This window comes from Mchenga conophoros, linkage group LG20, assembly GCF_057382185.1.
Source record: "Mchenga conophoros isolate Kocher_MC1m ecotype Shallow Benthic linkage group LG20, M_conophoros_male_GT1.1, whole genome shotgun sequence".
Lineage (NCBI taxonomy): Eukaryota > Metazoa > Chordata > Actinopteri > Cichliformes > Cichlidae > Mchenga > Mchenga conophoros.
In genome coordinates, this window is record NC_140545.1 from 21,061,490 (window position 1) to 21,077,036 (window position 15,547).

General features: G+C 37.3%; 1 protein-coding gene across 1 annotated transcript; it reads right to left on the reverse strand.

Annotated features, from left to right (window-relative positions):
- Nucleotides 1–4,803: 4,803 nt before the first annotated feature.
- LOC146550724 (CMRF35-like molecule 3) lies at nt 4,804–6,661 on the reverse strand. Its single transcript, XM_085260048.1, has 4 exons — nt 6,534–6,661; nt 6,071–6,439; nt 5,238–5,289; nt 4,804–5,081 (listed from the first exon to the last, which is right to left on the reverse strand). Exons 1-4 carry the CDS (start codon nt 6,568–6,570, stop codon nt 4,979–4,981), a joined length of 561 nt encoding a protein of 186 aa, XP_085116174.1. The 5' UTR covers nt 6,571–6,661; the 3' UTR covers nt 4,804–4,978.
- Between the last annotated feature and the right edge of the window lie 8,886 nt (nt 6,662–15,547).

Here is a 15,547-nt window from a genome sequence, read left to right on the forward strand (position 1 = left end):
TAAGAAAAATAATCTCAGATACTGTTCATCTGCTGTTGTTTTTTTGTTTGTTTTTAAGACACAGTTAACAAATTTGCCAAGTTACAATTTTATGCCTTTTAAAACGAATCATCTTAAAGCAAAGATATTTGAATAAATTACTTACTTACCAGGCTACTGGTAAGTAAGTAATTTATTTTAGTTACTAGTAACTAAGTATCTAGCAATGCAACCTAAAATTGGTTCTTTGCTATGTTGTCTGTTATGTGCAGAGGTGGGAAAAGTACAGATGCTAGTGTTAACAGTACTCCAGTATGAGTTGAACTGCTGATTCTGTCACTTATTAAAAGATGTTACCGCCTTTATGCTCGCCTGTCTTATGGTGAGGTACTGCAGCTACAGTTTATGGGATGTTGTGCCAAAAAATAAATGAATAAAAACACCATCCCCCTTCAACCCCGGACTATGGCACACACAGACTTTTGTATCTTTCATCTCTTTTTATGCCGCATCTCCTGGTGACTAACATGCAAACATAATTGCCTTTCACATGTTATTGTTTAGACTCAAATCAGTTTGAAGTTTGAAGGCTTGCAGTGTTTTAAAATAACAACTCCTCTCAAATGCGTTAAACTAAAAGTAATGAGTCTGTTTTGAAAATGTTAAGAGAACAAAGTACAGATATTTGTTTAAAATGTAGGGAATAAAAGTAAAAAGTTGTTAGTAAAATCAATACTCAAGTAATGTACAGATACTTGAAAATTCTACTTAAGTGCAATAACAAAGTATTTGTACTTTGTTGCTTCACACCTCTGGTTATGTGTAGACCCAACACTGGTTCAGCCCTTGAGTTCAAAGCCTTTTTTATTCTTGAATGAGCCATATGTCAGTGTTTAAGTGGCTTATCAAACAAAAAAAGATTCCTCTGAAAATAAGTGAAAAAAACAGCTAATTTCTGAATTGGAACTTTGAAAGACTCTTGGAAAGCCTGACCTTTGCTATTGGTTAAGACTTTAAGCAATAGCATGGAATAAAAAAAAAGAGGAGAAAATGGGTCCTTGGAAACTGAATAAAATGAAACAAGGGGTGGCTGAAAACTGTTGTATTAAACCAGTAATTCTCAATCTATGGTATGCGTACCACTGGTGGTACGTGGGCTCCCTCTAGTGGTACGCAAGAAGTCTCTCCCAAAATTGTAAGATTAAATAATATACCATGTTCTGATTGAGGGATTTCTGAAAAATTAAAATGTACAGTTCTGCTATCACTTCTGACATAAATTAAGACAGAAAACGAAACAGTTTTTTACGGTTACTGAAGTTGGGCTAGCTGTTATATAATGATGTGCTACGTGGTGGCTCACTATACAGCTGTGGTTAGCATAATATAAACAGAGTGAAGCTGGAGGATGAATGCTAACTTTTTTCCACTTGATAAAGTTAACGCGATGGTTCCCGATGGTTAGGGACAAATGTAATCACATGGCATGCTGTAAACGGACCAAACTTCAGTCAGAGAAAAACTGAGATAATCAAACTACAATATGAGGTTAGTCATTAATATATTGCTGCATGGGCTGGGCAGTAGTCAGTTAGTTACATCGTAAGGTTTTAAAAACTGAGCTTTAATTGAATAGTGGTGATAAAAACTGAGAGAGGCCGACAGTGATTGCTAACTTTTTAGGGGCTTGTTCAGAATAAATGGAACAAGATACAAAGCATTAAAACATGTTAAAAACAGGAAGCGGGGTTTGTCAACTCATCACTTAAAGACGGGATATCCCACCTGCTGTGAATGTTTTAATGCAGTACAGTTGTTATTATTATCACTTGTCACATCCTGTTTATGACAATAACATTCATATAAGAAATAAAATTGTCTCATGTAAACAGTATATGGTGTTAAATAGGCCTATACTACTGTACTATAATGTGGGTCATAAGGGTGGTACTTTAAGAGCCATATATTTTATAAGGTGGTACTCATTGTGAAAGTTTGAGAACCACTGCATTAAACAATGTATTTCTTGTCTCAAAACTGTACTCACATTCCCACATGCACACTGAAATAGCTATTGGGTCTGGGTTATACAACCTAGAAGACTAAAATGAAATGTTTCACCTAAACCTTATAGTCCGTTTTTACATATGAAGGGAATGGTGTTTTTTCTTCTCTCATGACAGAAATTATTTTACACAAACAGCTGGAAGAGCACAGGTGTGAATAATGATATTAGTCAGACAGCTTTAGTGCTATGGTGCTGATATTTTGAATACTGACTTACTTTTACATTGACATAGCTACTGGAACGTGTGACAAATACCTAGGGATGGGTATCGAAAACCGGTTCTTGTTGAGAACCGGTTCCCACTGTTTCAATTCCTTGGAATTGTTTGCCATTTTTGCAAACGATTCCCTTATCGATTCCAGTCGCCCCGAATGACGTCACCACGTTGCGGAGCGTCATTTACCTGACAGGAAACACGGCGCGTAAGCGGCTCAAACGCTCAAAAGTTTACGAGAACGGATGACAACAGGGCAACTTGCAATACTTGCAAAGTAGATACTTCATTTAAGGGAGGAAACACTACGAATATGCAAAAGCATTTGCTCACAAAACACGTGATAACCTTAAATGAATGTCATGTTTTTAATTCCGCTCCGGACTCGTGAATCTCAACCCAGCAGCAGCGGTAACGTTTGCACGTCCTCTCCCGTTAATGCGGCAGGTAAATAATCAACTAACAGTGCATATTATGTTAGCGCGATCTGCCTTATTACAAAACCTGCCATTACTGTGCATTTAGGTGACCATGATGAGACAGACAGAGTCTGGCTCAGATGCTGGCAGTTCTCGCTGCAGTCTACCGGTAGCGTCTCCTTTCAGGCCAGGATAGACGAACGTCACCGAGCAGTGACTAAGTTTGTGGTAAAAGGCTTGAACCAGTGTTGCCAACTCCTCAGTAAGGAAAATCGCTATTGGCTGTCCTAAAAGTCGCTAGAAGTCGCTAAATGATGTCATCGCCTGATTTGCATAATTGGTCATGCTAATCTAATTGTAACCTATGTTGTTGGAGAGAGAAATAACATCGTGGAAGAGACATAAAGTGAGTAAAAAACTTCCTAAATGCATTTAGTTTATTTAGAACTACAAATTAAATTTATTTTAGCAATTATTGTTTTTTTTAATGTCACAATTCCAACCCTGCTCCTTTACCCGGGCTTGGACCGGCAAAAGTGACCTGAAATAGGCACTCTGGTGGAGTTACTTTGTGTGTGTGTTTATAAGTAGTTTTAAACCTTGTGATCCACAAAACAGCATACGAGTAAAAGAAGAACTGACTGCGTTACAGCACCCACTGCTTGTTGAGAGTAAAATCGATACGCGCTTTCACGTCCTTTTTTAGCGACCTTTTTTTCTAAAAAAAAAAAGTCGCTAAGGGGTCTGAAAACTCGCTAAATATAGCGACAAAGTCGCTAAGTTGGAAACACTGGCTTGAACCCATTTGCCACAGCAGATGCCCCCAATTTTAGGTAAGTGAATGTGTTTAATTGTAGGCAGGGACATTACTGGATATTCTTGTGTAATTGCTACTGAATAATTTATGTTATGCTTTGTTATTGCTACAGAAGAATATTTATTTTATTATTTTACATTTACAATTTTTTTTCCTGGGGACCCTGTGACACCCATTGAAGAGCCGTAGGCTGGATCTCTTAAGATCTCACTGTTGGGTTTGTAAGGCCATGTTACTCCTAAATTTCTATCTTGTTCAAAGAGAAGATATAAAACAAAGTTCTAAGCTAATCGAACTTAGTGTTCTCCTTTTTTAAAAAGAATCGATAAGAGAATCGATAAAGAATCGAATCGTTAAACAGAATCGAAAATGGAATCGGAATCGTGAAAATCTTATCAATACCCATCCCTACAAATACCTGATATCTGCAGTTAAAAAGGTTTCAGAGATGTTGTTGTCCACCCCCACCTGCACGAGGGACACAATATCAAAGGCAACACATATTGCAGCACAGCGAGAGAATAAATGATTCAATGCCTCTGAGATAAAGTGAACATTATATTTTTCTATAAAATAAGATTAAATGCAGGGTTATTGAATTAGATTGTATAGGGGTGTAATGGCAATGAACACCAGTCATAGATGTTCAACGTCTTACAGCCATTACTACCAGGGTAATCAAATCTGCTTGACAATGATCACTAATCATCACTGCTTCTCTTTGTGTGCATAATATGGGAAAATTTTGAGGAATTTCAGTGTAATCCACTTTTGATTATCACTTTAACAAGTTTACATAAATTAACTTGGATAGTAACTCATTTCAGCTCCAGGTAACCTGTTAGACTATTATGTATTACTGAGGGCAAGAAGCAAAAGTCAAGCAAGCGTGAAACTATATTATTGCAATCCTCAAATAACTTTAGAGAGATCCTAATGATCCAACCTACTTATTGTGAGTGTTTTGACTTTTAGAAGGAGCTCCTCACAATAGTTCACCCTGTGTTTGAATATGAAGAAAATTTTATTCCACATGGTTTTCAGATCTCTGGAATGCAATATTGACAGAAATCTTAGATATCAGAGATTCATCGCAAAGAGAATAACAATCATCGTGCCCGCCCATATGAGATCTGCAAATAAATTAAGTGAAAGCCAAGGGCCCTCTAGGATTTGAGGCTGTTAATTTTAAGCTGATAGGATATTCAATAGTTGAGCCTAAAGTTATCTTAGGCACTGACATTAAAATGAATGACATTTAAATCATTTAAATACTTAGAAAAAACAAAAGAGTCTGAAAGCCTCTTTTTCATTTGGTTTATTTTCAGCTCAGGTCACACATTGAATGAACATCCACTGGAAGAATAGTTTTAGTAGGATTTTGTTAATACCAATTTACCCATGTTTCCTTTTGAAAATGATGACAGTGTAAGACTTAATCTATTAATGTATAGGTTCTGAGGGTAAAATGGTTGTCATAGTCATATTTTCCTTGCAGTCTTTATTCTCCATTCAGCGATATGTGTTGATGCCAAAGAACACAGCATCAAAATAAAGAGAATCCAACGTAGAGTCACCCACGAACTAGATTTAAAATAAATAAATAAATAAATAAATTATACGTACTACTATCTGTTACTATTTTTGTACTGGACAGATGATTATTCTAATGTTTACTACTACATATAAAGAGTTGATGGTGATATAGAAAACAGTTTAATAGCCTTAGACTCTTCTCACCTTTTTTCATCTTGAATTGGAGTAATTTGTGTGCTGGTGGTTGGGGTTGTCACTGTGGATAAGAAGACTTTGCATTAAAAGTCAGTAAATGATATTCTTGATATTAATACTGACTTTCCCCTTATAATCGCATTAGAAAGCAGTTCAGAGCGTTATCAGGTGTTTTCAACAGATGTTGAGAACAAGAAATAATCTGATATCTAATAATAACATAATATCTTATAAGCTAATGGAAATAATGAGAAATAACAATTAAATTTGAAAGTGGAAAAATTCAAATATCAGAAATGACCATTTTTACAATATAGCTTTTGTTAAAGTTTAATCATCTTTTATATACAATATATTTTCTGCTCCATACTACCTACTAGATGACAAGCAGTGTAATTTAAAAGGTGTTCTCAGACTCATATGCTAATAGTTAGAAGGTCAAATCAAAGGTACAACTTGTGGTTGGGTTATATTTCGCTGTGGTGGAGCAACATTAAAAAATCCCCACCACAATTATGATCAGTCTTTGATTAAGATGTTGATAAATTGTCAGTGTCTCAGATGAATATAGATGGTCACCTAGATTTGAAAATTATAAGAATCTTACTCAGAAACGTACTTGGTCGTTCAGATGACAAACAACATGATTGTGAGGCAAACAATGTGTTGTTTAACTAGTTTAGCCAAAAGGTTCAGACAACACTCGAGCTGGCCTTTCTAGAGTAGTAATAGATTACATTTACAACTTTAAAGTTTGGTGATTATTCTGTGTAATCAAAGAAAGAAACTACTGAATCAGCAATAGCACATCTGATGATAAAGTATCTGAAGCTGAAGTTTACCTGCTTGGGAGACGAGGAGGCTGACACCAATAAAGATATTTCTTCCAGGAGTCGCGATGACACACCAGTACTTATCTTCGTCACTTTGTCTGATAGATGTCATAGTCACACTGAACACTCCCACTTCCTTATCATCAGCAATGAAGGTTCTGTTGGTAGAACGGTTCTTTGGTGTCTTTACCACTATCCTGCAAAACTCATATATCTTTCCTCTGCACCAGTACTTTGTGTTTTCTTTGTACTGAAGGTCATACTGACAAGGCACCTTTACAGACCCTCTGTTTGTTGCTTTTACCACCTCTGGAGCTGAAAGCAGAAGTGATTCCGCTGCATGCTGTATTATCCACAACAACAAACAGAAAGCTGGACCTGCAAAATCCCAAACCATTTAACATCACATGTTAATCAGATAAGTGTGCAATTGAAGAAAAAAATGGCAAGGCAAGTACTTTTGATAGATTACCATTAAATAGGCAGACAAATGTTCCAGAGGTCCTCATGGTCGTTATGAAAAGTTAAAGGGTAAGAAAACACCAGCTAGGCAACTTCTCCTTTGGTCTTGCGCAGTAATGTCATACTGTGTCATACTCTCCCATTGCTCAAAATACCACAGCCAAATGACAGGAAATTCTTGACATCACGATAAACAAGGACACAGGACTAGGCAACAACAGGCAACAACGCAAAAGAAAGAATGTTTGAATGAAGGGCAAGTTTTCATCTGTATTAGTCCCTTAAATGGAAGTGTCACTGAAGAAAAAGTCAAAGTTGATTAAAGTAATCACCTTCATCCTATAATACATTTTTTATCCTGCTGGAAGATGCTTTTTAGTGTGTCCATACCAAATATGTATGAGAGTTTTAGCAATGTGAGTGTCTAAGTTGTAGAATAAAACTGAGGTACAGGGGGGCAGGAGGGGACAAAGGAGGAATGCCTCCCCTGACCCTCAGTGATGCACCTGTACCTAAAGACCTTGCATGTGTGATGGTGGGATGGTGTGGGAGGAGGGATTCAATTGAGGATGGGGAGGAAAGGTTGTTAATCCCATATTGTATAATTAATCTGTCAAATGGAATAAAGTCTGTTCCTTCAAATATATGTTTCAAGTATTTAATTCCTTTACAACTCCAATCTGGGAAGTTAATCATATTATTGTTCTGTTGTATGTCAGGGTTGTTCCAAATGGGTGTAGGTTTGGATGTGATTAATGAAGAGCCAGTCATTTTTAGAAACGCCCACCATACTGTCAGAGAGGAGCTGATATTGATACTTTTAAAGCATATATGTCGTTTGATGTTTGAACTAATGAATTGTAGGTCAGAAATCTCTATAATATTGCATAGTGCCTGCCTACGTGTAGCTAGGGCTCATCTGACAGGGCATGTTTTAACCATCCTGAGATGACTTGTAGCCTGTTGGCTAAGAAGTACTGTTTAAGTTAGGCAGATCTAGTCCTCCTTCATCCTTGGTCTTTGTAGAGTTTTTAAGCTGATGCGTGGGGGTTTATCTTTCCAAAGGAATTTAAAAATAGAAGATTCCAGAGATCCAAATCAGTCTGGTGGTGGCTTACTCAGGATCATTGAGAATGAATAAGTGATTCTTTGCAAGACCATCATTTTCATTGAAGCAACCCTTCCCATGAGTGATATGGGTACCGATTTCCATCTAGCCAGATCATTTTATGCCCTTAATCACTATTTCCTCCTGATTTGCTGCTCCTAGTGGTTCGATTAAAAACTGCAAACAGTGAAGGGGAGAGTGGGCGTCCCTGCCTTGTGCCTTTCTGGTGACAGAAGCTGGAGGATGTTTGGTCATTTGTCCTGACACATGCTGTTGGAGAATTATATAATACTTTTAACGAGTTTAGGAAAGACTTTCCAAAACCAAATTTTTGGAAGCTGTAAATAACAATTTCCAGTGTTTTTGCTACGTGAATGGTCTATCAAATTAAGTAAGTTGGGTCTTTGTACTAAGAATTGTGTGTGTGTGTGTGTGTGTGTGTGTTTAATGAATAATTTCATTGAATTCTAGTTTTGTTTGTCATATTTTCTTCAATATTTCCTGTTCCTGGAAGGACACATAGGCTTCTTCTAAAGATTTGATGATTTCGTATAATTTCTGAATATGTTTGTTTTCTCTTTTTATGTGATGAGAATTAAATCATTTTACCTCTCATCACAGCTTTCCCTGCTTCCCAGAGAACAGATGCTGATGTTCCAGGCAGGTCACTACAGTCTAAATATAAAGCCCACTCTTTTTTAAAATATTTAATAAAATCTTCATCTTTAAGCAATGATGTATTAAATCTCCAGCTTTTACTTGCCGGAATGATCTTCTTATGTATTAGAATTAAAGATACAGGAATATGATCACTGACAGCTATCGGGTGTATCTCAGTGTCTGAAGTGTCATTCAACAGTGAGCTGCTGACTTGGAAATAATCCAGACAAGAGTAGGAGTCATGGACATATGAGGAGAAAATATATTCCTTACGGCTGGGGTGAAGGGAACGCCATGTGTCGCAAAGTCCGGAATGCCTCATGTACTGTTTAGCTATATTTGTGAACAGCCATTTGTGCTGAGTTCCTGCTGTATTGAGCCTGTCCATTTCTTCATTTAGTCCAAAGTTGAGGTGGCCCCCAAGAACAAGTGAGCAATCTAGGTGTTCAATAAAATAGCGTGGAAGAATGAGGGGTCATCAACATTTGGGCCATATATACTTACAATACATAACTTTTTGTTAAGTATAGATAATTTAATTAGGAATCTTAGCTAGGTTAGGTAGGAATCTTAGGTAGATCGAGAAGGTAGATTAAGAATATACCTTCTCGATCTTCTTCATCTGGCTGCTCCCTTTAGGAGTGGCCACAGCAGATGATCTGCGGTTCGAGCCCTGTCTTGGACAGTCTCGGTCGTTGTGTCGTTGGGAGAGACACTTCACCCGTTGCCTACTGGTGGTGGTCAGAGCGTCAGTATCTGGCAGCCTCACCTCTGTCAGTGCGCCTCAGGGCAGCTGTAGCTACAATGTAGCTTGCCATCACCAGTGTGTGAATGGGTGGATGACTGAACGTGTAAAGCGCTTTGGGGTCCTTAGGGACTAGTAAAGTACTATACAAATACAGGCCATTTACCATTTACCATCTCACTCCATCTCACCATCTCAATTTTCAGTTCAATTTAATGTTATGTCTAAAGTGCCAAATCACAACAAGAGTTGCCTTGAAGTGCTTTATATTAGCATTGTAGGGTAGAGACCCTACAATAATACAAACATAATACAATAATACGAATCCCCAGTAATTTCCTGTGTCACACCACCAACCCTCTGCATGTCCTCCTTCACTACATCCATGAATACAGTGTCATCTGCAAACATTATAGTCCACAAACTCCTCTCTAACCTCATCTGTTAATCTGGCAACCTCACAAACATGAATGGGCTTCCTGATGGTTTCCTAATGTAATCGCACCACCGCTTTAAACCCATCTGTCACTCTGACCACACATCCTAATACTGTCCTCATATAGTTGTCTCAATATCCTAATGTCATGCAGTACCATAGTTCCTCTTATAGCACCCTTATTTCTAGAGACTTACACATTGATTCACTGCTTTACTCTATGCCTTTAAGGGCTCTCTATCTATCATGCACACACTCACACTTTTAGGATCAAACCAACAACCATCAGGTTGGTAGCTGGAAGGCTCTAACTACTGAGTCACAGCTGCTGTAGGACATGGCAAGTAAATAAGAAAACATGGCAACAGAATGTAACAGTGAGAAAAGCCTTCATTTTGCAATGTATGAGGAAGAGATTTTTGTTTGACAGTCAAGTAAAGAAAGATTTTGTCACTGCTGTGTACTCTCCTGCCAGTAAGTAGTTGTATAGTCTTCGGTTGCTGTAGTTGTTTGTTTAGTATCCTTGTCCTGCTGAATGATGAACTGCTGTCCAATATGCTTTATGTGTTTGGCTGAATCTGAGCACACAGACTGCTCTCCTATAATTCTGCATTCATCCTGTTGCTTCTGTCAGCAGTGAGATCATCAATAAATGCCAGTGGGGGCCAGCTACATTGGCAGCCATATGGCCAAACCCTAACAGAAACTCGACCGTGTTTGACAGATAACAGAGTATGCTTTGGGCCATGAGGTATTTTGTGTTTTTTTTTTTACCCTCTCCATTGTCCTGATCATTTTCAATTCAATTCAATTTAGTTTTATTTATACTGCAATGCACTGTATATTCTAAGGTAGACAATAAAATAGTACAACAGAGAAAAACCCAGCAATCATATGACCCCTATTGAGCAAGTGGGAAGGAAAAACTCCAGCAGAACCAGGCTCAGGGAGGGGCGGTCATCTGCTGCGACCGTTGGGGTGAGGGGAGGAAGACAGGACAAGACTAGACTAGATTAATAATAACTAATGATTAAATGAAGAGAGCTGTATAACACATTATAACTGGAAAAGGTGGCTGAAGAAAATACTCAGTGCATCATGGGAATCTCCGAGTCTACACCTATTGCAGCGTAACTAAGGGAGGATTCAGGGTCATGTGATCCAGCCCTACCTATATGCTTTAGCAAAAAGGAAAGTTTTAAGGTTAATCATAGAAGTAGGGATGGTGTCTGTCTCCTGAATTCAAATTGGGAATCTAGTAAGCATTTTGGATCAAATGAAGGCTTTTCAGGGAGTTTTTAGGACATCCCGATAATAACAAATTACAGTAGTCCAGTAGTACAGTAGTGTTTTGTGGGGGGTTTATGTGTGTTTTTTTGTTTTGTTTTTTTAGAACACACTCAGCTGGTTCTTTTGGCCAAACAGCTCACCTTGATAGATTAATGCTTTCCTCATTATTGTCTCCAGCATTTTTAAAATTTACTGAGCTTCTTTTATATGAAGTAACAGCTTAGTAACCAAATGTTCTTCTACTTGTACTTGTTTCAAAAAGAAATACTTAAAGATACACCAACTCAAAAGCCTTCTACTAAAAGAAAAAGAAATAAATTTATCTAGATGCTTACAGTGTGAACTGTTTTCAGAGTGCTGGAAACAATTCAATTGTTTGTGAGATTCGGTTTTCTGGGACTTTATACTTTAGGGGAACAAAAGAGAAGAACTGTGCCCTCTGCATATAAACTCGGTCGTTCTGTTGATTTAAAATAAAAGTGCTGTGTATAATTTCTGTTACTTTATTTCCATATGTAAGTTAAATGACCTGGCATAAGCCATGCAAAGCAATGGACAGAGCACAAGAGGGTTGAACAAGAGAGTGCAGGCAGGGTGGAGTGGGTGGAAACGAATATTAAGGGTGATTTGTAATAGAAGGATAGCAGCAAGTACAAACAGGGAAGTTTAAAAGATGTCAGTGAGATCTGATATGATTTATCCGACGATTTGGAGATGCTGGCACTAACAAAAAGACAGGAGGCTGAGTCAGAGGTGGCAGAGATGAAAATGCTAAGTTTTTTGTTGGGAGTGACCAGATCTATCCATCCATCTGTCTTGCTCTTAATGATTTTTATGTTCATGTAAAGCATCAGAAATCTGCCTTTTATTCGTTGTCATCTCTTTGGAATGACTGTCTAACATTTCATCCTTTTTCTGAGAAATTCAGAAGGGGTACTTTAAGCTGATTTATTCCAACAGTAGGTGGCACTAAATATCAGCCTGCCACACCACGTAATTTACAGTCTGATTTCCTAATCCAGTTGTTTTCTTCGTCTCTAACAACAGTCTGCTGCATAGCCTCATCAGACTTTCTCAAATCTTTAAAATTATTTTGAAGATATGAATAGCTGTGGGACAAACAAAGTTCTCCCATTGCTTCACATATATTGCATTTGTATGGTTTTCCTCAGGCTTTTATTCCTCTAATTTGATTCTTTGCCATTTTGTACCATTATGCATTCTAATGGCTCAGTAATGATGGAACGGATGCCAGTATTATAATAAAAAATCACACTTAGTTTCCTTTTATGGGTTTCAATATTTTATGTACCCATTACATTTGTACTGTAGAACTTTAGTGGACTTGATAGTTTGATTATTCATGTTGAAGGGAAGATTATTTTTAATATTTTGATTTGTTATTATGTATTTTACGTGTAGCAAATAACAAATTGCCTTTCAATAGTATCTAAAGGTATGAAAAATTAACAGAGCTATTTTTTCAGTTTAGAGCTTTGCTCACACAAACAAACTTCTTCAGAGCCCCGATCTCAACATAAGACAAATGGGACAACATGCTAAAAACTGATATATCACATTGTATATTATGCCTCATAATAAAAAACCAAACTGTTAATACAAAACTTTTTGTGAGGAACCTTTAATGATGCTAATTTGTGTTAACACTTAGATAGTCAGCCTACAAAAAACAGAACTATCCCATTGCATGCATGTGCCTGTGACTAAATTAGCAATGTGGTTGCAACACCCATGTGCACATCTGTTTCTGAAAACCCTTAGCTACATAAATTTCATGTATAACACATAGAGAATCATTTCTACCAGATACAAAGAAACTCATTTCAGGTTTGTGAATATTTAAGATATTTGAGTTATATTTTTGTGAAGAAATGTATAATGTATGTGTATAATATATGACAAATTGGTCTTTGACTTATACCCCAAGGTAAGAATTAACTCTTCTGAATTGACAAAATGCCCTTAGTGACAGCTTAAACTGGATTGTTTTTCACTTGTAACCAAAAAATCAGTACGGTATATAAATAAAACATCCTACTCTCAGCGTGCTTGACATTTATTTGACCTTTGGCTTTTTGCAGCCACATCAGCAAATTGTTTTGGAAATTCAAGTGGGACTACTTCTGCTTTGAGGCTCTTGTTTTAGCCAAGGTGCTTTCCACTGACAGCAGCTCTTTAAAAATGATATAAACAGTTAAAGATATAGAGGGTTATTATAATAGAAGCTGAAATGACTAGATAAGGTCTCCATTTACCCTGGGAATGCACTGGATTGAATGCAAATCATTCTTTATGACATATCATGACCCTTCTTTAGGCGTGATTAGAGTTGTCAAACATATTTATCATCACATATCTGCAACCTAAATAGGTTTTCAAAGGCAATTTTGTCTGTTGTTTGTGTGAGTTGACTCTTAATGTCCTATGTCACTGCTCAACAGTAACATAAAATTTACAGCATGACACAAAGGCATATTTCATATCATTAATCCCTGCACTTTAGCAAAATCATAAACATCCATCTTTCATCTTGTTTTGGTCTGTCTCTTGGCATTGGTTTGTCATTTATTCCACACTATAGAAATTTAAAAAGTAAAAAGCTCTTAGATGAGAGTATTAAATGTAGTTTTGCATTCTAAACAAACAGGTTTGACAAATTTATCAATGGTCTTTTGAGGTTTTTGTATAATATTTTATATCAGCTCGCTATTTGCTGCTGAACTACTTTTGTAATTGTGTTTTCCTTGAATAGAAGAGTCCTTCACACAAGGACTAAGCATACCTGTAGAGACTATGCCTGGAATCCTGATAAGCAGTCACATGTTTTTGTTAAATCTTCTGCAAATAACCCCATTTCATAGATGTAGCATTTTGTAATGTTTTGTTAAATTAGGTGTCTATAAAAGTGAGTCAGCCTGTTGACCTCCTAGTAGGAGATATTCATTTGCAAAGTACTGGCTGGGAATTGTGGTTGTATGTAAAAGTATCTTGTTGTTTCAGTCCAGTAGGTGCTCCTGGTAATTATTAAGATTCACATATGTGTTTCATCTCCCTAGTTAAGTAGTTTTCCAAGATAACCATCCAGTCGTTAACTTAGGTGGACACCCACTTAAGCCTGAACTTATCTTCTATATGTCTTTGCTATTATTTTTTGGGGGTAGTTTAAAAAACATGGTGCTTTAAAGTCAGATCAATGGCCAGAAGAATGAAGGAGTACATAAAATAATTTGTTTGGAATTTTTTAAAATATGGTATTTCATTTAAGGAACAATATTTTACACAGTTAGGTGTATGGGAGTGGTTTAGTTGTCACTGCAGTGCAAAGTATTGGATTCACTGGCAGAACTCGGCAAGCAAGTCTTTTCTCTCTGAATAAGATTTTGGCTAGGATAAGAAAATGCACAAATAGCTGATACTAATTGGCAGCTCTCTTTAGCCTGCCTGCCACTTGCTTTGACGTCCACCTCCACCCCAGCATGAGTTCTGCCAACCATCAGACCATCATTAATTCAATTATTTAATTCCTGAGGAAGTATGCGTTTGACATTGACTGAGACTAGCCAGCATTCAGACAATGCCCTCCTGAGGACTCCTGAGGTTTTCCTGGAGTTATTATAACATTATTTATTTATCTGTTTATTTGGAGTGTCTAGTCTTCTACTCCACTTGTACTTTTAGTGTCAGTAAGCTTTAAATAATTCTGTACCTGATAGCAATGTGACAAAATGCCACAATAAAACCCCACGGGGTGTCCAGCTCACCACCTGAACATATTAAAAATCATGATATCTGAAGTTCAGCACTAAATATTTGATATCTGCTGACATTCAGAGGAAGAGATGAAACCTGACTTTCAGAATGAGACCAAGCAGTGCAACAAGGCTTGTCTTCTTATGTCTGCTGCTGTGTTGGCTGGAAAGGAGACCATTGATTCTGCTTATCATATTGACAAGCGTGGCCAGTATGCATTTGAAGCATTATAGTGCATTGCAGTTGAATGAAATGGCTCTAAAAATGAACTCCTGGACCCTGAAACAATTAACCTAAACCTGTTGCCATTGTAAGGTTTTGTTTTTCACCACTAAGGCCCTGGATATTAATATTATGACATATGAATTTTATGGTTTGTGAGTACAGTAACTTCAAATGCTCCTAGGATAAGAGTGGCTATTTAGCTGTGGTGAGTATTCGAATATCTTCATTGAAATTGGGTGTTTTGTACAGCGCACGCACGCACGCACAGTTTCTGTAGGTTTACATCTGTAAGATATAGTTGCAGTTATATATACAAAAGCACATGCACGGCCTCAGAATAAGTTGGTTGTTTAAAGTAAGACACACTCCTGATTAAATAACTGATGACATTTCATGCTGTCACTGATGCCCTGCTTTGTGACAGCACGAATCTGTGAGTCTTTGACAGATGAAGTAACTGAAGTATGGAGTCAGCCTCGGGATTTGCCATATGACTACAAAGGAAAACCACAGCATATCCATGGGCTATGACATCATCAAGAATCAAATCAAATCAAACCAAATCAAATCACTTTTTATTGTCACATCACATGTGCAGGCACACTGGCACAGCACATGCGAGTGAAATTCTTGTGTGCGAGCCCCACAAGCAACAGAGATGTGCAAACACAACAACACAAACGAGCAAAATACAAGAATGGCCAACCTGAAACTAATAAATATATGTACAATATATAATAGTGTATGCATTTCTGGATGTGTATACTAAATATTTTCCTACGTGTGTGT

What these genes read in the sequence shown, in the direction of transcription:
- LOC146550724 (XM_085260048.1), bottom strand. Translation starts at nt 6,570, where the DNA reads ATGAGGACCTCTGGAACATTTGTCTGCCTATTTAATG. An exon ending in ATTTGTCTGCCTATTTAATG is followed by an intron (nt 6,440 to 6,533) that starts GTAATCTATCAA and finishes GGGATTTTGCAG; the next exon opens with GTCCAGCTTTCTGTTTGTTG. An exon ending in CCTCCTCGTCTCCCAAGCAG is followed by an intron (nt 5,290 to 6,070) that starts GTAAACTTCAGC and finishes TCTTATCCACAG; the next exon opens with TGACAACCCCAACCACCAGC.